The 21,882-nt window shown below is 48.1% G+C and overlaps 2 protein-coding genes across 3 annotated transcripts in view; one reads left to right on the top strand and one right to left on the bottom strand.

Moving 5' to 3' along the window:
• Positions 1 to 21,882, top strand: part of DOCK1 (dedicator of cytokinesis 1) — a 546,616-nt gene that overhangs the window by 205,805 nt on the left and 318,929 nt on the right. For both annotated transcript variants that reach the window (XM_043475106.1, XM_043475105.1), the window contains exons 26-27: positions 1,464 to 1,591; positions 4,665 to 4,760. In XM_043475106.1, the coding sequence (XP_043331041.1) occupies positions 1,464 to 1,591; positions 4,665 to 4,760 (224 nt within the window). The remainder of the gene's footprint in view (positions 1 to 1,463; positions 1,592 to 4,664; positions 4,761 to 21,882) is intronic.
• Positions 13,936 to 21,882, bottom strand: part of INSYN2A (inhibitory synaptic factor 2A) — a 61,032-nt gene continuing 53,085 nt past the window's right edge. Inside the window, exon 4 of the mRNA XM_043475107.1 lies at positions 13,936 to 14,463. Coding sequence (XP_043331042.1) covers positions 14,280 to 14,463 — 184 coding nt within the window. The 3' untranslated portion in view covers positions 13,936 to 14,279. The remainder of the gene's footprint in view (positions 14,464 to 21,882) is intronic.

Here is a 21,882-nt window from a genome sequence, read left to right as displayed (position 1 = left end):
TCTTTGTGACCCCATGGACTGCAACACACCAGGCTTCCCTGTCCATCACCAACTCCTGGAGCTTGCTCAAACTCATGTCCATCGAGTTGGTGATGCCATCCAACCATCTCGTCCTCTGTCATCAGCAGGAGGTCATGCTTTTCCTAGTTTTTGCATGGACCGTTGCAGCACCTAACTAGCCAGTTCCGTGCCTCCCATCTGCACTGCCCTACCTGGCTGCCATTGCAGAGGCTCTCTCTGGCCTTTTGTATTATCACATCCCTTCCCCACCAGCTTCTCCCAATTCTTCATTCATTTCCATCTCACCCATCATGTTCAGAATGAAACCTGACTGCCTGTCTTGTCCTTTATTCTGCTTCTCCTCTCCCCACCCTCCTGAACTTTGCCTGTGGCTCTGTGAATATGTCATCTACTCCCGTCTCCCTGAATTTGTGCCTAAGATTGCCCACCCCACGCGGGAAATTCTAATGCTTCTTCCCAGCAGGTGAATGTACTGCGTCCTGAAGGAGGGCTTCCTAACTTTCACCTCCAAGGTCAATACCTGCTCCCCACTGCTCCCTCCCTCATTCGCCCAGGGGTCTAGGAGGCCGGGGCGGGGGTTGCTTTTCACCAGTATCTCTGTCACATCATGAGAGCAAGTACCTGTCCAGAGCATCTCACCTGTGCCAGGCTCAGGCCTTCACACCTAACCTTGCAGGAGGACATTGTGCCTAAAACCTGTGAGTAACTAGTGCCAGTGTGTCCATGTTAGAGATGAGGAAACGTACACTGGGAGAGGTAACCAGCTTAGCCCAAGATTACCCTGCACGGAAAACAGCAGAATTTAAACCCACACAAGCTCCCTCCAGAGCCTGAGCTCTCAGCCCCCTGCAGACTGTCCTCTGCAGGTGTGAGCCCAGCAGAAGGGTGTCCCCGAGCACGTAAACATTAAATGTGGAAGTTAGTGAGTTGTGAACTGGCCAAGCTCAGGAACGTTTGGGAGGTGTATGCAAGCAGAAGGGAACCATACTCTGGTCCTCCTAGGAAACAACAAGAATAGTTGCAATTCAAATCATTTGTGTTTTACCAAGTATTTCTTCTAAAGTGGCCAATCAGTAAATTCATAATTGGCACAGAAAATTAGTTAAAATTGCTGCATGCTTGTTTGTGTTTGTATTGATGTGCACACCATGGGATATATGTGAATACGTATCTGTATGCATGTGTATGTTAATTGTCATCTTATATTTATATGATGACAACACAGACACATGTGCAGAGGTGAGTATGTGTGTGTGTGAATTATTTGATAAGAAGTGATTTCCGCCCAGTCAGCAGGCCTGACCCCCTCCAGATGTCAGTTTCACACTGTGGAGAGTGTAAGTGCAACGTGCCCTGTCGCGAGCTGGGAAAGCAAGCTTCTAGCAAACAGAGTTGCGTCTTGGTGGGTCTCCTGCTGACTTGTAACCCGGTGTCCCCTGCAGACTGCAGAGAGATCCTGCTTCCCATGATGACGGATCAGCTCAAGTACCATCTGGAGAGACAGGAAGATCTGGAGGCCTGCTGCCAACTGCTCAGCAACATCCTTGAGGTTCTGTACCGGAAGGACGTGGTGAGTAACCGTGGGGCTGCCTCCGTGGACCCCGCGGCATGCGTGGGCCTGTGATCCTCCTGAGACCCGGCCTCGGCGGACCGAGTCACGTTTGATTCATTGAACGGCCTGAATTTTAAGGGTTACCCTTTCTTTCTCTTTGGGCCTTCCATGGTGGCCCTAATGGTAAGTATCTGCCTGCAATACAGGAGACCCTGGTTCAATCCTTGGGTCAGGAAGATCTCCTGGAGAAGGGCCTGGCAACCCACTCCAGTATTCTTGCCTGGAGAATCCCATGGACAGAGGAGCAAGCGTGGCGGGCTACAGTCCATGGGGCCACCAAGAGTCAGACACGACTGAGCGACTAACACCTTTCTCTTTTTCTCTGTAGAGTTGCATCCTCAAATTATTTTTTATTTATGTATAAAGCTTGATGGAGCTTCCCTAGTGGTAAAGAATCCTCCTGCCAGTGCAGGAGGTGCAGGAACATGGGTTCGATCCCTGGGTAGGGAGGATCACCTGGAGGAGGAAATAGCAACCCACTCCAGTGTTCTTGCCTGGGAAATGCTATGGACAGAGGAGCCTGGCGGGGTACAGTCCATGGGGTCACACAGAGTCAGACACGACTGAGCGACTGAGCAAGCAAAGCATGATGATTGTATTATCATGTGTGTCTTTCTACATTAAAGATACTGTTTTGTTTCCTGTGACTTCTCAGCTCAGTGACTTCCAAGACTGAGATTTGTTATTTAAGGTCAGAGGCTTTAATGTTAAAAATTAGAAATAAACAGAGGGAGGCTAATTGCCTACTTTCTTTCAATCATTATTTTTAATAAATAATACTTAGTTTATTTTATACATGAGCATAATTGTTGTTGCTTAAGTCAGTGGTGCTTCTGAGGATTCTGAGAGCAGGTCTCTGCCCCGTCTCGCAGGCTCCTTTCTGTACCGGCAGCTTTTTCCTGTCCTTCCTTTGCTGTTTCTTTTTTTAAATGGTATTTTCTTTTGCATTTCTCAATTGTATGCTTACTCCTCTGACCTTCTTGTCTGATAAAAAGCTGGTGCAAGCACATGTGGAAACATCTGACTCTCTGCCTCCCGACCCCACTGTGCCTACCACAAGCATTTGTGCACGTGTGCGCGCACATGTAAAGTCACTGGTTCTCTAGGTGTGTCTGGACGGGTGTACAGGGCTGCGTCTGTCTCTGCCTCTAGCAGTGGCCAGATGAATCAAGGTTTTTAAGGTAGTAGGGCTTGTTCTTAGCTCTCCCCCATTTGGCCTCCAGACAGCTCCCCAGTCCAAACACATGTGGGCGTGCGCATGCGTGCACACACACACACACACACACACACAAACGCCTGTCCTGCCCACTTCTTTGCTGCACCTGCTTATCTTCTCAGAGTCTTGGTGGTGTGCTTGAAAAGAGAATTACAGTAAATTAGTTCACTGCAACTGTGGCTATGTCCACTCTTCCCAGGCTTTGCCTTTGAAAGGTCTTGCAAGCCTCAACTCAAAGGCCAGCCTTCAATCATCCCAGTCCAGGCCTTTTGAAAAATGCTCAACATCGCTCGTTATTAGAGAAATGCAAATCAAAACTACAATGAAGTTATTGCTTCACTTCAATCATCAGAATGGCCATCGTCAAGAAATCTACAAGCAGCAAATGCTGGGGAGGATGTGGAGCAAAGGGAGCCCTCTTACGCGGTTGGTGGGAATATAAATTGATACAGCCACTATGGAGAACAGGGTGGAGAGTCCTTTAAAAACTAAGAAGAAAAAAACCACCACATGACCCGACAGCCCCGCTCCTGGGCGTACACTCTGAGGAAACCATGATTTAAAAAGACACACGTACCCCAAAGTTCATTGCAGCACTATTTACAATAGCTTGAACACGGAAATAACCTAGATGTCCATTGACAGGTGAATGGATAAAGAAGCTGTGGTATATATATATATGTACAATGGAATGTTGTTCAGCCATAGAGAGGAACACATTTGAGTCCGTTCTAGTGAGGTGGATGAACTTGGAACCTGTTACACAGACTGAAGTTAGTTGGGAATGGGAAAAACAAATATCGTATCTTAATGCATTAAGAATGGAATCCAGAAAGAATGGTGCCGATGAAACTACTTGCAGGGCAAGAACAGAGACACAGATATAGGGTGCAGATTTGTGGACACAGCGGGGGAGGGTGGGAGTGGGACAAATGGAGAGAGTAGCGTGGAAACACATACATTAGCACGTAGTAGATGTGTGGAAAGTAGACGGCCAGGGGGAGTTTGCTATATGACCCAGGGAACCCACACCGGGGCTCTGTGACAACCAGGGGGGTGGGAGGGAGGTTCACAAGGGGGGACGTGTGTATACATGCCTGATTCACGTTGTGTGGCGAAACCCAACACAAGATTGTAAAGCAATTAGCCTCTAATTAAAAACAGAAAAGAGTGGAAAGAAAAAGATTGGAAGTGAAAAGTTGTAAGGCCAAGCCTTGTGGAGGAGGCAGTGCCTGCCTGGCCTGTGCGGAGCGCCTAGAAAACCAGTCTAAACACGTTCAGAATTCATGAAGAAGAATCAACAGCCCCATCACAGACGAGACGAAGGAGCTCACTTTTACAGATCGGAGGTGCTCCGGCATGCTAAATTCTAGGTGTTGTATAAGGTGATATGTAAACACTCGATTCTATGCAGGCAGACCCATGTTACTGGGGTCTGACATGCGGCGCGGGCAATGTGGTTGTTAGCCGCCGGCCCTCTGTGTACAAGTGGGCAAGTGTCTTTTGAAAGCTAATTGGTGAGCTAATCAGGGATCATAAACATGATATTGTTTAAACAGATTTGCTTTTATTTTTAAGGTTTGCTTCAATTAAATTACTGTGATTATATAACATTACCATTAATGGGCTATAATTAATAAAATGCCTTGAGTTTTCTTTGTGAAGGCTTTTGCCTGTGACAAGGGCCATTTTTCATCTCGTTAAGGGTTATAATTGAGTTACTCTTTACAGGGTAAATGGATTCCGTGACAGCCGCAGGGCTGGCATGTTAATGACTGTCTTAGCTGTTGGTTTACACGCGTGTGTCTCCTGCAGGGGCCAACGCAGAGGCACGTCCAGATCATCATGGAGAAGCTTCTCCGGACAGTGAACCGAACCGTCATTTCCATGGGGCGGGACTCTGAACTCATCGTAAGTGCTCGGTGACACACGCGTCGGGGTCTCGTTGTGCTCCTGACGGCATCTTTCCCGGGAAATTTGTTCACTTTCAAGCTTGAAAATCCACATGGTCCTCTTGCACCTGCCTTTTGAAACCATCTCTTACTACAATATAGCAACCAGTTGCGATGCATTTATTTACAGCCTAGTAGGTTAAGTGGGCTCATTTTCCATGATTCTAGAAGCAAGTGTTGAAGGTGAAGAGCAAGCACGGCCACGTTTTGTAGACAGAGGATTTGGTCCCAGTTTTGTCGTCGCTACCTTCTAGCAAAGGGTGTTTGTTTTCTTCTAAGTTCCCATACGCCAGGCAGTTGCTTTCTACGTATTTACACTTAAGATCCCATTGATAAAATTTTATGAAGGGCCTTAAAAAGTAATTGAGGCACTCCAAGTTAGCTATTTTATGTCTTCTCTAATGTATTGTAGATGTTCCTCTTATACGGATACAAAGCGTGGGATCTATTCTTTTTCTCAAGGTTTTTACCAGTAATGTTGGCAGTCTTTCAAGTTTCATATTATGGCGCTTTTTCCCAGAGTTTACCACCATCATGATTGTTAAATTTGGTTTCAAGGGGAAAAGATGTGTTTGTAGGTCTCATTTAATTCCTTTCATTTCTGGTATGTATTACCATTTAACTAAGTTTGGTGGATCCTATTTCAAAAAAGTCACTTTCCTAATCAAGGAACAGGAAAAATCCAGTTAGAGTTTTCACTGGCAGTCAGACTAGGCACACTGGTCTCCCCTGGGGGAGCTGGGTTCTGTCTGCGTAGCCGGGGCGTGGATCAAGTATGCTGGCCCGTCGGTTTCCGTCAGACATAAAGCAGGAATGGGCACTGGGCTTGTGTTGGTTTCTGGGGCCGCATCACAGTGAAGGGTGTGGCGTGCGGTTTTGGATGCGTCACAGAGAGTAATCGTTGCCTTTGCATGTTCCCATGTGGTAAACTTGTCTAGTTTATGTTTCTGAGTTTTAGCACATGTTGTATGCAGGTTTTCCTTTCTGAGGTACGTCTCCTTTTCGGTTTATGCTTTAACATGTTTAAATTAAGGATTTTTCCTTGTAAATTGATGTTATTTACCATGGACTCTCCCAGGCTTCTTCATGCTCCTCACTGTTACTCTTCTTCTCTGTAAACTGGAAGTGCTTTCGTATAGGTCAGTGGAGAGGGGGCCCCGCGGAGGAAGACGTGGGGTGGCTGCAGAGGCACCCAGGGCCCCGGTGCTCCTGTCTCCTTGTGGCTGTGCCCTGGCTGCCCCTGGGATACTCCATCATAGTGGAACTCCAGAGGGCTTTCAGTAGAATGAAGGGTGTGTGGCTAGAAGCTGACCTGAGTTTGGTGTCACTGTGCTGAGACCTCTGTGGGAAGGACACTCTGGACACCGGTCGTGGAGTCCCAGTGAGTGATGGGCAGTCTTGGTGGGCAGACAGGGGAGGTGGCTGGCGTGGTGGCCAGTGAGCGGGTGAGACGGTCCCGTCTCTGGTTGGCAGCCTGTCCCCTCGGATCAAAGCCCACTGGCCAGCAGTTACACTGGGGAGAGAGGAGGGCGGGGAGGACACTCAGAGCAGTCTGGTGGGACCTTGGGAGGTGGTGAGACGGTAGGACGCGCTCACAGCTCAAGCTGAGCATCTAGACTGGACCTTGCGGGCAGAGCATGGTGACTTTTCTCAGACCATGTGGTCCAGGGGGCCTTTGGGAAATGTCCCATGTCTCAGGCATGGTGATAACAGTGATGATGTAATAGCTGCCCCTCCTCGAGCACTTCTGTGGTGCTCAGCTCAGTCCAGTTCAGTCACTCAGTCGGGTCCGACTCTTCGCGACCCCATGGACTGCAGCACGCCAGGCCTCTGTGTCTATCACCACCTCCTGGAGTTTACTCAAACTCATGTCCATTGAGTCGGTGATGCCATCCAACCATCTCCTCTGTCGGCCCCTTCTCCTCCCACCTTCAATCTTTCCCAGCATCAGGGTCTTTTCAAATGAGTCAGGTCTTCGCATCTGTGTGTGCTGGGCACTGGTTAATGCACAGAAGAGCCTGGCTTAACCCTCCCATTCTTTGTGCAGAGACCCCTGCAGAAATGTCCTGCGGGGAGGTGGGAAATGGCCCCAGACCCACAGCTGGCACAGCAGGGCTCGTGGGGAGCCCGGTTTGGCGCCACAGCTAGCTTTCTTTGGTCTCTTCTGGAAGACTGAGACCTGTGATCCTCGTCTCAGTGGTGGACCAGAAGGTCCCCAGGAGGACTCTGTGTTCCTCCTGGATCCACATCCTTATTCGGCAGGGAGCTGCCCACGGAAGTAAACGCTTTGCTGTTTGCTGCCTTCTGTCGTGTCCGTGGACCAAATGCCAGGATGTCCTGGAGGTAGAAGGGGCCAGACCATGGATCAGCAGCTGCTTTCCTGAAAGGCTTGGAGGGTTGCCTGTGGTCTACGGAATCCTTGGGGGTTCCTGGGAAGAGCCCTTGCAGTGTCAACCAGGGAGGCCAGGAAGCGAGGACCCAGGCTCTGTCTGATCTAGCTGCAGCCTTGCTCCTATGGCACGGGTTGGCGGGATGGTGGGGATGGAGCAGAGCACATTTCCCACACAGAGGCTCATCATCCCCACCCAGCCTGTCTCCAGCAGAAGTCTCCAGAAGCAGGAACAGGACTTAGGTCCTAACCTGACTCTTCCCAATTCCCACATCTCTAATGTGTGTATGAGGAGCCCAGAAAGGCAATGGCACCCCACCCCAGTACTCTTGCCTGGAAAATCCCATGGACGGAGGAGCCTGGTAGGCTGCAGTCCATGGGGTCGCGAAGAGTCAGACATGACTGAGCGACTTCACTTTCACTTTTCACTTTTATGCATTGGAGAAGGAAATGGCAACCCACTCCAGTGTTCTTGCCTGGAGAATCCCAGGGATAGGGTCGCACAGAGTCGGACATGACTGAAGTGACTTAGCAGTAGCAGTTAGCAAAATGAATTAAGCTGTCAGGGAAGGACTCTCAAAAAAAAAAAAAAAAACAAAAACCCACCAAAATCTGAATATCCTATAGTTATTTGATGAGTGGTGGCAACGTCACGATGTTTGCAGAAAGGACATTCACCATTTCCGACTGGAGATGCTCAGGAAGCTCTTTTGGGAGTCAGGGCCATGAGTCCGCTTGGTGACGGCCGCAGAGCGGTGAGACTGAAAGGCTGCCTGCTCGGCACTGGACCTTGCTCTGCCCATCGGCTCCCGTGCAGATTTGTGCAGCGGCTTCTTAATGTCACTGTTGTTGCTCTGGGAATTTAGAAAGAGGAGGATCTGGGGCTGGGGGGAAAATATCCCTGACAAGATGGACCAAAAAGACTTCATCAGGGGCCCCTCTAGAGTGGGAAATGAGTGGCATGCCTGGGGTCGGCTTGACATCCCCAGTGTGACACAGAGATTCCAGGACTTACGTGTCTGCTCTGCTTTTTTGCATCATTGGAATGGAAGTGGTATAACCGTGAATCAGCTCACCTATTCTGCATGATTGCTGAAGATGGACCTAAAAAATTCAAGTGATTTAAAAAGTTTTAAAAACCTATGCTTCACTTAATGATTTATTTCATGATACTGTCAACAGTAGGAGTAGACGTCTGACCTCTGTTTCAATCAGAATTATCATCAGCTGGGGATGCTGTTGTGGCCTGGCAGTTTCCCCATCCATTCATATATGGGGCTGAGAACTGGGGGACTTCACACGTTATTGGCTAAGCTGTGATGTACAGTGTAAGCCTTTTCTTTTATCTGTATCTGGTATCTTATAAACACCATGCAGTTGGTTATGTATCACTTGTTTTAGTTCATTTCATACCTTTCAGCTTCGTATTTGAAATGGGCTGTTGGAACGCATCTCAGGCAGAGGATAAAAATACGCCATGATCCTACTAAGTGGAAGCCTTTTTGACAAGGGGAACTCCATTTGGCAAGTTTAGGCTTGTGGATGGCTTGGTTGTTGACCACGGACCCTAACATGGACAACTTGCAGTATCTGACCACAGAATTAAGATGCCATTTTATCTTTATTCCAGGATTGTCTGATGCTGTAGAATAGTGGGTTGAAATGCTGAGTTTTACATTGTCTGATTTCAGATTTGATTTCTCTCTTCCTCTTTGAAGAGGTTTCTAGGCTGATAGCGTCACTGTATTCGGTTCCGAGCAGGGGCCCTGGGGGCTCAGGTGCTCCTGTGTGGTGGGCAGGTGACCCGACCACTTATCTGGTGGGTGACATGGGTACCCTGACCCGCACGCGGGACCCCAGGACAAACACAGCCCGTGTCTTTGTTGGGATAAGTGCTGTAAATAAGCTGGGTTGAGAGCAGAGAGGAGAATACACATGACTGTTCCTTCTCCTGGGACGTTAGCCACCGCCGCTGCTTTTAGATGATCAGGTTTACATTCCGTTAATGGGTCCTTTAAAAATGTAATTGAGTGAGGACTTTTCAAGATTTTTTCTGTGGCCTGTATACACACCAGAAGACTGAAAATTAGTAATTCACTAGCATGAGAATGTGGGCCTCTTCAAAAGAAAGATTCCCCTGGAAAGCTGACGGAAGTAGACTTAGCAACGGGAAAAATTCTGCCTGCGTTCACCACTTGCTCTTGTGACCACCAAACCTCCTCATTCCCTAGACTCGAGTGATGGACGCTCTTTTGTTTCCACTCTAAGAGCCAGCTGTAGGGGTGGTTGATGGGTGCGGTGTTTCCTGTGACGGTAGCACCAATGATAGGGAAGATGCTGTTAGTGAAAACCCACTGCTTTCTTTGCATCTGCATGATTTACAAGGACCTGACACGCTTCTGCATTTAAAAAATGCTGTAAGAGGCGTGGTCTCCCCATGCATGCAGCCCCTTTACCGAGATCATCACCAAGACTTTTCACAAAGACGTTCTGTCCCCACGCACGCGCGTTCGTTTTGCAATACCTGTTCTAATGGACTTTACGTATGATTGTGCCTTTAACAAAGCACTGACCTTAACCTTGCTTCGCAGAAGAAAACAATATGTTACAAAAGTTTCAAGTGGACAGTATCTGCTTTTTCTATATGAGTATTACAAAAAGTGTCTCTAACGTGTGTGTTTGTTAATAAATCTACTCGGAAGACATCTGACTCGCAGAAAGTCATCCTGACGTGGGTACACATGTGAGTTGTGATGACTTTATCAATTCATTCCCATTTGGTATTTGTACAGGAGTGTTTCCCTGCCTTTCTCATATTTCTGTGGCCCTCATTTTTTCAAGCTTGGTTTCTGACTGTGGATTTGTTGCCGAGGAAATAAAGACCACGTCATTCCCTGGGTAAAATATGCTGTGCGATTCTTGCATATTCATCCCAAACTGTATCTTAAGTTAATTATTGAGTTACTTAAAAGGCAGGGCACTGCTTGCACCTGAGCTTCTCACCTGTCGAACGTACGCTGCACACAATAGCACCAGGAGTTACCGCCAGTTTCTGAATCGGGTAGCTCTTCTCTTCCGCCCAATAAATGGGTTGCACGCTTATCCCATGCCAAGTGTGCCAATGATAGAGATTTTCTAGATTAAAGGAGACATGTCAGTGTGGAAGGCAGCTTCTGTGACCTTTAGGTGACAAGTAATCATGTCAAATTTTACTCACTGATAAAAATGCTCCCGAAGAACCATTCCAGCTGTGGTGGGATTTGTAAACACGTTGTGTCCTCACAGACAGCATGGAATGGAGAGGTTCATGGCCTGTCTCTTATTATTTGTTCTCGCTGTCTTCAATGAGAAGCACAAAGGAACCACTTGAATTGCATGGTGCGTCTTCTTTGTTGGAACTGAGCGTGGTGTATCTCAGATCCGCCTTGCCCATGGTGGTACCCCAAGGAGAATGGCTTTGCGAGGCATGCTCACTGTTACCATCTGAGATTGGAGTCAGCCTGGTGTGGGTCCATGAACAACGACGCTTGTGACTGCCACACCTCAGGTCTCCATGGCAATGGACATCTCGGCAACCTCGTGGAATGGAGGAAACTTCTGCCAACTTCTTGTGCCCTTTCCAAGAGAGCAAGGTTTTCCCACGTCTTGATTTCCCTGATCATACTCCGCTTGGGGGATCGTCTGAGACTGAAGGGCCAGATGCAGAGGCCTGGGACTGCTCCTTGGAGGCTAGACACACACTTGCCGCGTGACAGGTGGGCACCTGTGTGCAGAATGCCTTGATCTGGTTATCTACAAGAGAGGACCTGTGAGGCAGCACAGGGTGAGCACATGTCTGAGCAGTGTGTGGCTCACAGATGACTTGTCGAGTGTGATTGGAATTTCCCCGGGCGCTCCAGGCATGGAGTCTTCCTCCGCATCCTGACTCCATCCTGACTCCTGACCCCTTCTTTGCCCAGAGGGACTTGTGAGGGCAGTGGGGGCCTTCTGTCTCAGCCCCATCCTTGCAAGCGGACTTTGTTATTGCAGAGCCCGTGAGAGCGGGTGGTGGTTCTCCTCTCCTAGGTTGCCAGGGGGGCCTTTTCCCTTGGGAGAGGAGGTTGGCTGGGGCTGGTCTTCATGGGAGAGGCAGGGTGCTCAGCCCAGTGGACGCACTGGTCTCCCATCCCGGGGAGGGAGGAAGAAAGGAATGAGGTGGCCAGTTTCTGGGGCTGGGGACTTGCTGGATGGATGATCTAGAATCTGCCTTGGTGGGGGAGGAGGGGGGGATGGTAAGATTTGCCCTGGAAATATCAGTGAGGTCCTTGTCCCTGAGGTTCTTCAAAAATTAGACCTATTGTGTATGGTGCCCGTTGATCTTAAAAGCCATCACGTCCTCCTGGCAGCCGAGGCCTGTGCCAGCGGGTGTGACCTGGTCAGCAGAGTCTGAGCTGGATTCCAGCCCTGCCCCCGCCCCAGCCAGGCCAGGCTGTAGGCAGTGCCCACACCCTATGAATCTTCTCTTTTGAAGACTCTGCGACGTTCTCTTCAGCCTGAATACCCTTCCTTCATTATTATTTCCTTAGATGAGTGGCTTCTCTTTCCCCAAACTATTGAGACTATGAAATAAGTTTAATAGCCGCACAAAACATGACCTTTGATTTTGTTTTATTTAAAAATTAATAAAGAACTTAGTGACAAGTATAATTTAATCTCTATACGTAATGCCATGTGTACATCTACATATGAGGGAACACGGTACTTTTTACCTTGGTTTTGTATCAAAGATTTTACTTAAATCTTTCTAAGAGAAGAGTCATCACCTGTGAGTGACAGGTTGCAGTCATGAAATGAGATTGAAAGTATTTTTTTCCTATTCTGAAGATAGTTTCATTTTTAGATAGGAATTCATTTATCTTCGGTTTCCTTTTAGATTCTGAAAATGTTTTTTTTTTTTCTTTTTTTTTTTTGGTCTAGACTGCTTCAGACAGTGATATTACTTTGTTTACGAGGATGTCCTCTTGTTTAGACAGAATTATGGCACTAAGCAGAAAGCTGCTAACACCCTTATTTCAATTCACTGAGACACTCGGGATTCTGAAAACACAAGGAGAGATAACTTGTTGCAAACATGTTTTTATAACTTTAGTTAAAAACAGTATAAAATACATGAAACACATTTTTTTTTTTCAAATTTTATCTCTACACGAAACAATTGCACTTCCTTCATGGTATTTGATCAACTTAACTCAGTCTCCTCCTTGCACAAAAATATTTCTCAATTCTGTTAAGAGATATTCAAGGATTCATATCCTCGTATATCGATTCCACAAAAGATGCATGTTTTTTTGTTTTAATTAAAGCGGACATCTGCGAGATAGCTGGAGTAACCCCCAAAGAAAGCTTACATGAGATACTCCTGTCATTCTTTTTTTTTTCAAGCCCACTAAGGTCCTTGTAGAACCAGAACACTTAGAACAAAAAATAGATTTGCTATTGAGTCAGAAGGAAAATGCATGGCAAGAAATAGCTCCAATCTGAGAAATGCAGGTGGATCCTTTTACCAAGGTTGACCACTCTATTGGCATCTGATCAATAAGGTGTGTGTGTGAGCATGAGATTAGATAAGAAATGGTTGGACAGAGACTAGGAGACTCGGTTTCCCTGTACGTTCACAAACAACTCAAAATTGAAGTTGTACCCCCCAAAACCAAAAAAAAAAAAAAAAAAAAAAAAAAAGGCAAAAGAAGAAGCTTACTTCCTATTGTGAAAAGCCAAAACTTGATAGACAGAGTCATTAATAGAGTAGGGCTTTTTATTTCTATAAAAAGGTACCTGCAAAGGTGCAAAGGAATGAGTGAAAAAATAAAGGAACTGAGATTTATATTGCAATGTGTAATCAAAAGAGAACTCGAAGTGTCACGATTCATTTAAAAAAGACCTAAAAACATTTGATTCACAGCTTTCCCCTAGGTAATATCATTTAGTACAGCTCACTAACAGGTTAAATGTTGGTGACATTAAGGTGGTTTGTGGGTAGCAGCTAAACTAAGCACACGGTTTCGCTTTGAGATGGTCAGATCTTCCCCAGCTGTTACGAAGCATAGCGAATGGTATCAAACATCTGGCTAGGCTTTCGTGATGAACAGTGTCTCAAAGACTGATCCACAGAAACACTTTCCGGTGGCAGAGAATGCCTGTGATTTATCGGTGACTGTATAATCCATTGTGTATTTCTATGTGTGTTTTCAAATTCTTGCCAGGATTTATCATTTGGCCTTTGGGTACCAAAAGATTAAAAAATGAGATCTATGAAAGCTTAGTGTCTGATAGCGCTGACCCTGTCAACTTGCAGTGATTAAAAGCATGTCCTGACTTTGGGGGACTCCTGGCTGCTGCTGGCCATTTGGAGAAGGAGCAGAAAGCATGTTGCCGGTCTGGAGATGAAGGAGATGCTGAATTTGAGGTGTCACTGTGACACTGAGATGTCACTTGGCTTAGCGCTATAGCACATGAAGGCAAATATACATATAGTCACATTTTAGAGATTATTCACGGTCTCTGACCACTTGAAAAAAATTGTGCTTTCTCTGGAATTTGATGTGCTGAAAATTGCACTCGCACACCCCCTCCCCACCCTCCCACCCCCCGCTTATTTGCAAAATTAAACGTAAAAATGAAGTCCTTTGCAAACGTAAGGGCTACTTTTTCTTCTCAGTATTTAAAAAAAATAAAGGCTTGAAAATAATTATGAGTTTTCGCTGTGTTACAGAGTGACAGCCTGCCGTTCTGCAGGTTGATAACCTAATCCTTGCCGGTCTGGGGGTGGGGGCATAGAAATTTTAGGTGTCACCTTTGACTGTGTTAGGTTTCGTTTCCGATTTTACATCCCACATCCCCGAACTGCAGAGACAGCCGGCAAGGTATGACCTGCACTCCCTTGCCTCTGTGAGCTGATCTGTCACAAAGGCCTTTTTGGTAAGCAGGGGGAGAACTGGGTGGTGCCCAGCTCAGCCGCCCTTCACTCCATCCTATTTGTTTTGGAAAAGGGTTTACTTTGAACTCCAGTGGGTTTTCAAGACGGCCTTCAGACTCCAAACACCGTGAGTGTTAAAGGAACCAGAGTTTCCACCGTCCGTGCTTTTTAGATTCAGTTTTGGATTTTTGCTTGGGAGTTGAGGAGTACGTCTCCTGAGTGTAAGGCGAAGGTGCGACCTGAGTTTCCTCGAACGGATGAAGTTTCCGCAGAACTGGCTGGAGTTTGTCTTCCTGCTGCTTGAAATCTAGCTCCACACTAGAAACAAAGAGAGGGAAGGATTTAGTGGCTCGGTCTTTCCTGTCTGAAGAGCTCCCTTAGTGACAGCAGACTTGGTGCCATCCTACCCGCGGAATGATCATTTGGATGATGCTCATGATGTCATTTTATGGCTCAACGTTAAGCAATTGGCGAGAATATGTTTGAGCTCTCAGTCATTATGAACTATCTCCAAAAAGTTCACTTTCTTCTGACAATAATTTACTTAGCATTCATTGCAAACCTCTGGTGCTTTATTGGTGTACACAGTTGGTGTGAAAGCATAGACTGTTGAAATCCGAAATGTGACGTGTGAGTAACCTTTTTGCTTATCGATGGACTGCATACATGTGCTTCCTGGCATAAATAGTTAAGCAAAGATACAGAGCGTTTAGGGGTCATCTTAGTACATTTGCACCAGGTGCTTGGAAGCTCTGTGCAACTTTTCACAAGGTCAGAGTAACCCATTCATCTCACCTGCAACTGTTGTTAAGTGACATGACCTTGGCTTCTAGGCTCCTTTGCAAAATCTCATCTGCTTGAAAAAGTGGCAAGAACCCAAATATACAAAAATGTGTATTTTATCAAGTGAACACCATTGAATGTCACTCAGTCGTTCTCAAAGATAGTTTTTTTTTGTTTTTTTTGGCAAAAAGATAGCATTCGGTGAAAATAACGTAGAATTGTGATTACATGGCTGAAGTCATAATGTGCAAACATGTAGCCATAGGGAAGGGCATTTGCCAGTAGTGACAGTGTTTGTGTTAGAAGGACAGGATTAAAGCGGATTTATAAGTGTATCCTGTTTGTTACGACATTTCTCCTCATAACGCCGCAGCTTGCCTGGAGTCCTCCCATCTCTCCATGGCTTTGGAAGGGACCACTGTGGACCCCCTAACTTTGGGTGGGACCCCTGCTCGAGTGTCACTCTTCCGTGGTCAGGCAGGGGGCGAAGGGCCCGGCTCCCTTCTGCTTCCCTCGCCTGAACCCTGATAACTTGAGCTTGGGCGCTGTGTCAGCCAGGCCTCCGAGACCTCCCCTCTGTGCCCCTTCCCTGTCTGATCTGGGTGCCCGTCGAAATGTCAGTAGATTTCAGTACAGGCCCAGCAGTGATGATAATACATGAGCTCATAACATTTTATATCCAGTGGAACCGTAAACCATTTATAAACATGATATTCTATTGATTTAGAGAACCATTAATCCTAGCCACATGTTGACATTTTGGAAAGACAAAACAGCAAAGCTGTATTATCTGGAGCTTTAAAAACAAGTTCAAGACCCATCTAATGGACCGTTTTATGCTTTAAATCCACTGTTCCATTTTTCTTAGCATCAAAGACTGTATTAGTGAAAAATTAAAAATACCATCAGAGAAGTTTATGACTAGTTTTCTCTCTGCTCCCAAAACAATGATTTTTTTCCCCTTCATTTCAGATGGCCTCTTTGCATTATACTGCAGTTTATAGGAAAGAGAATAAAACCCTGAGAACTCATGACCTGCTAGTCTAGAACAGGGGTTGATGGAGGTTTGGTTCCTCTTGGGGACAGTTGTGAAAGTGCAAACCTCAGGACGCGCTGCCTTTGTGAAACAAGAGCCTTGGCTATCGTTTCAGTAGGAAGAACAAGGATTTCCATCATGGCTTTCCTGTTTTGACGCTGCAGGGGAGCTCAGGTAAACGCCTTCACCTCTTTAAGGTTCAGTTCCATTCACTTGAAGGGATATAATAATGACTGCCCTGATATCTCACTGAAAAAGGATAAGGATCCCCCCTGCACCGTCTCCCTTGTAAAATAAAAGTTTCCTAAACTATTAGATGCGATTCAGATATTTTCTCCTTATCATCTGTTTGGTCACTAATTGTATAATGGCAACAACCTATGAAAGGATTCTTCAACTTGGACATTTAACAAAGAAAACAAGATCCTTGCTATTGAGTCTGTAAGCTATTATGGTATCCAATATGGTAGCGTAGGCACAAAAGAGTCATTTTGTCAAGGCTAGTATTTGTCAGGGTTTAGTGCTGAAGGCATGTTCTCCAGATCATAACCATCTCAATAGGTCCAGATAGGTTTTGTGTTATTAGATCAGAGGGCGGGCGCTAGCATTTCCTGGGCCAACGGTACCATTCTGGTACCTGTAATTATTGAATTCCCATTAAGCATCTACAGTGGGAATCCTGTTATTAACCAATTTATCACACCGCGGAACCATGTAATCACACCATAATCTAATCTGAGTTCTTGTTAACAAGATGACTCGACCTCACCTGTCAGTTGATTCCTATCGTAGTCCCCGGTGACTGAGAGCTGCCGCCCAGAGCAGGTTTCTTTGCTGAGGGAGTGACCTTGAGTGCCCTGCAGCGAGGTGACCTTGAGCCGGCACCTCCCTCCCCGTCTGTGTCCCCAGGTGATGGCGCACCTGCTTGTCAGGAGGGCTCGGCACCTGCCAGGCAAACCATGCAGCGCCATGCCCTGCTGTCGAGTTGGAACGATGTGCAGGGTTCACTCCAGGGGGGGCTTTTCTCGTTTAGGAGGGAGCTCACCAAGTCACCGGCCTCAGTCAGGAGCAGACAGCTGGCTGGACAGGGCGGTGGCCGAAGGTTAATCGTCTGGCTGACTCTAGCTGACACAGAGCAAAAGGTCCCTTCGGTCTTAGCGGCCAAATGGCCAGGATAAAGCCGCACCTGCTGCTCCGGTTCGCTCAGAGGACTTGGACGGAAGCCAGCGGTGGGCATTCTAGGGCACTTGGACTCTGTGTCCGGAACGCCTCCTTCTGTGCGCATGCCTCCCTGTTTAACGTAGTGAGCGGGCTGGTGGGGGCCTGGGGGTGGGGATGGGGGCACCACCTGCTGGAGGGGCAACAGCCCTCACTTTGGCTCTGGACCCTGATCAGAGGGACGCTGCCTGTGTGAGTGGTGGCGGTGGAGGCTGAGACTGTCCAGGAGCCAGTGTGTGGGGGCACCGTCACCGTGTTACTTTCTCCCCGGCCTGGGGCACGTGTCCTGGCTCTGGGGTGGCTGCCACTCCTCACCCCTCTGTCCCCAGACACACAGGGCCTTCTGACCTTCTAGCACCTTCTGAAAGTTCCCAGAGCCGTCCTTTCTTCTCCCTCCGATCCCTCTAGCGATGACGCATGATTATGAATTTGGCTCCATATCATTTAGTCTCCATCCCCTAAACGGAGCTGCTGTGCCCGGGTGAATGCCGCCCGTCTCTGCCCCTCACACCTACAGCAGGGCCCGAACCGCAACAGTCGCCTGTGTGATGTTTACTGAATTAACACATGAGCCTTAAAAGACAAATACCGTAGCAGCTTTCATCCCAGTTGCCCTGGGCCGCTCTGTCTTGGTCGATGATATTGGAGGTGCCCCCTGGCTCTTCCCCCTGGCGAGCCCCCTCCTTGTAAAGATAACCAGGGCTTCTCCGCCAGGCAGTGGCGCTGGAGTCCTCTCTCAGTGGAATCTGTGGCCAGGCTCCCTTCCGTCAGAACCTAATTTAAGAAGATTCTGAAACTTCTGTTGCAAATCGCACACCAGGATCTGTTCAGAGCCTGCCACCTCCACTTCCACTCCTGAAGTTCTCTTTTCTGGAAGGGTCTGCAGTAAGATCTTAGGATGAGTGGGGTCTGAGGGTACGCTGACCAGTGGTCAGCTGTGCTCTGCGAAGGAGATCCTGGGAGTGTCTGTTGAGTCCCTTCCCACTTGCCCTGTGGGCTATAGGCCCTGGTGTGGCTTTCTGCAGGATGTTGCATCTAAGCTCCATCAAGGCTGATGTGCGTCCACCATGGGGTGGGACATGCCGCCCCAGTTACGCATCCCCTGGATGACCAGGCAGACGAGGGTGCTGGTGTTCCAAGTCTGACCTCTGGGGCTCTCCCCATCTCTTAGGACTCTGTGGGGGGTTACACAGCTCCGGGCTCTCGGGGTCCAGCCACACATGAGGCAGGAAGTTGCTGGTGGTGCCACCTGACCCCCGCAGGCGAGATCTGGGGTCTGTGATGGGTTGTTGCATGGATGCGAACAGCAGGCTGAACCCTCACGCCTCCAGGAGATAAGCAGTCTAGAAGAAGTCCTGACTCGGGACTTTCTGAGCCAGAGTGTGAAGGGGCTGGAGCCAGGCCAGCCGCTCCTAACCTGGCTGTTCTCTTCTTTGGTCCTGAGTTCAAAGGCGGCCTGCAGATTGTGCTGGGTGATCCAGGAGCGGTCCCTGGACTGTTTACAGGATATGAACCCCTGGGGTCTCTTAGTGTTTACCTTTTATATCTCTTCCTTGCCTACATCCATCCAGCCAAACGTGCATGCTGAGAGCTGAGTGGGCAGTGAAGCCGTGCTGTCCGACGTGCCCACGAAAGCCGATGGCTGTGTCTACAGGACTCCCTGTGATGTATGATTAAAGCCACGGGACACACACCTCATGTCTTTGGTTAGTCTTTTTCTCTTGAAAATGGAAGTTTTACTTGTAGGGACTTCACTTACAGAATTATCACTCTGTCCATTTCCAAGGAAATAAAAGTCTGCTCCAGACTTCCGGCTGCTTTGGCTGCTGGCCTGGGTTTTGTTGTCCTCCCGGCGTCTCTGCCAGGCTTGTAGTAACGCTTCTCCCCATGACGTCACGCGATTCTGCAGTGGAGCGTGGTCCTGGCATCTCCGCAGAGGCTCTGGTGTCTGCTACTCCTATAAATACCCGAGCCCTGCACAGTTGCCTAAGCAAGCTGCTGCCTGCTCCTCGAGTTAATTTAAGGGGAAATGGGCATAGAGCATCCTTTTCTCCAGTGCCCCTGGGGGTAGCCATGAAGAGTCAAGAGCAGGCGAGTTTGGCTCCCAGGCACTTGTGTGTATCCTGGACTGGAAAAAAATCCGAGATCTCTGACTTCTCCAACCTTGACAGTGTCAGCAGGGCTCGGTGGGCTGCGGAGCAGAGGCCTCCATTGTTCTTTCTCTTTGCATCAGATCACAGAGTAGCCAGGGCTCCATGTGGCTCTGACTGACTCACACTCTGCCACTGTGGATACATGGTCCCACCCTCGGGGACTGGAGCTTCCGGGGCTGGGAAGTGACGGTGGAGGTGCCCCTACCGCCAGGGGGCTCCTTGGAGCCACCGAATGTGCATGGAAACTGGGGCAAGCCCAGGGCAGCCAGCTCGCTGGGGGAGGGAAGGCTGTAATCAGTGGTCTGGGTGGGACAGTCAGCGTCCCCAGAACACGATACATCAAGTCTGATAGCACCACGGAGGACACAGCATTGTTCAGAGGAAGCTGAAGGTCAGGCACTCGCCCTTGCAGGCCAGGTGGAGCAGGCAGGTCACGTTTCACTTCTGGGCACTGGTTTACACACACGACCCGGCTGTGCCTTCAGGACGCAAGACCGCCATCCTCCCAGGACACATCTCCACGTGCCTCTGGGCGGGTCCCATGCAGCCAGCATGTCCAGAATCACATTGTTTCCCTGGCCTGCTGCTCCGTCCTTCCCAGACTCAGCTGGCGAGCTGGGCACCTTGGGGTCTGGCTGGACGTGCCCTTCCCGCCCGCTCCCATCTGCTGGGTCCAGGGCAGCTGCCTCTCAGCAAGCTCCAGGGACCCCCTCTGCCCCCGCAGACCTTCAGCTCTTTTCACTTTGGCCGCAGAAACAGCCATCCGGCTTGTGTTCTCTCTACCTCTCCCCCAGCCTAGCCCGATTTCCAAGTGCCTGAGCCACCTTAGGGTAGGGAGACCTGAAACTCTGTGACTGTTCATCCTGTCCACCTGGGTCACTGTTGCTGCTTCCTTCCATGGATGTTCTGGACCCATCACATAGACCTGCCCCCTCCCTGTCCTGTCCACACCCCTCTGGACCAACTTCTGGGGGTCTCTACACATATTCACCAGAGCACTTCTGGCTCATGTTGGATCGTAGCGCCTTTTCTCAATTCCATGAATTCATGGAGGGATAGGCCGTGTTGACTTCAGCGTCGTCTGTGGTGCCTTTAATACTATGACAGGCTCAGCACAGAATCTTGGTTTACTGAAGTAGACTGATGACCTAAACCCATATCCCATCACTTCCATTCTCGGCAGAATGTTATGCTTTGTTTCCTAGTTATAATATCCATTAAAAATGGACATACGGGGACTTCCCTGCCAGTTCAGTGGTGAATATTTCACCTTCCAGTGCAGGCGATGCAGATTTGATCCCTGGTCGGGGAGTTAGGATCCATCCCACGTTCCTCTTGGGTCAAAAACAGCAAAACGTAAAACGGAAGCAATATTGTAACAAATTCAATACTTTAAAATGGTCTACGTCAAAAAATAATCTTTAGAACGTGAACATATGTACACAGAATGTGCCCATATGCTATATACCTGTTACATGTAAATGGATCTCATTCTGATCATTTCCAGTGTTAAGACTATGAACATAGACATGATTCATTATAAAGAACCTCTTCTGCCACCACTCTTGCACACAGTAGGTCCATGATAAAAGTTTGCAGAATCACTGTAAGGTTTAAAATACCAGAAATAAATGGGTATTCAATAATATTCATACCCGAACTATAAGATCTATCCCCTTTTCGTGATATCCTATGGCAAAGAAATTATGGTCATAAAAAGCAAAACATTAGCTGGTTATTCTAACTACATTATACTCTGAAATAGCTAAAATTATAGTTGGACAGCGAGCTTTCTGAATACATCTTGCTCTGTGTCCTGCCCACGCAGGAGAACAGTCACTTCTTTTAGGCTTGACTGAGGTTCCACCGTTGGTATTTTATCTGTGACTTCCTCTGGAGTAGAAAGACTGATCTACACCCATGCTGCATCTGAGTGCTCAAATCTGAGGACTGGCCAGGCGCACAGGGATGATGGAACTGTGTCTGAGCCTCCCATAATTTCGAGCCACAGAGAGGTCAAAGCTGAAAGGCTAAATCCTGTTTGTAACCTCCACCCATCATCATTTCTTGGGTAAGAAAGGGGCCAGATCACTAAACAAGAGTGGTATCAAGCGTAACTGAGGCCACACTCCTAGCAAGTCATCAACATCAGAGATTATATTTAGAAGGGGTGGATAATTATTAAATGTGGACTGCCAATTTGTTGCTGTTCCTGGCCTCAACAAAGAGCACACATTTTTAATTAAAAAAAGAAAAAGGAACAAACATCTTTAGGCAGGACGTGGATTGTAATGGCAGTTAAAAGGAGAGAACACAGGACTCTTCAAAATCATTTGCAGTGGGTCCTGCAGGTGCCACGGCTGACGCGCCCAGCCAGGTGACCTGAGTCGGGTCGGCCGAGATCTTGGCCATCACCTTGTCTTCTGTTCTGATCCTGAGGATGGACAGTCTGCTGCCCAGAGAAGAATGCCTTCGTGGGGTCACCGTGCCTGATCTAACGTGCAAAGCAACCCAGTTCCTCTAAGCCTCCCGAGTTGAAGATGCTCT

The sequence above is a fragment of the Cervus canadensis genome, chromosome 8 (assembly GCF_019320065.1).
Source record: "Cervus canadensis isolate Bull #8, Minnesota chromosome 8, ASM1932006v1, whole genome shotgun sequence".
In the NCBI taxonomy this organism is placed as follows: Eukaryota; Metazoa; Chordata; class Mammalia; order Artiodactyla; family Cervidae; genus Cervus; species Cervus canadensis.
The sequence above is the reverse complement of the archived record's forward strand: the minus strand, read 5'-3'. Positions and strand labels throughout refer to the sequence as shown.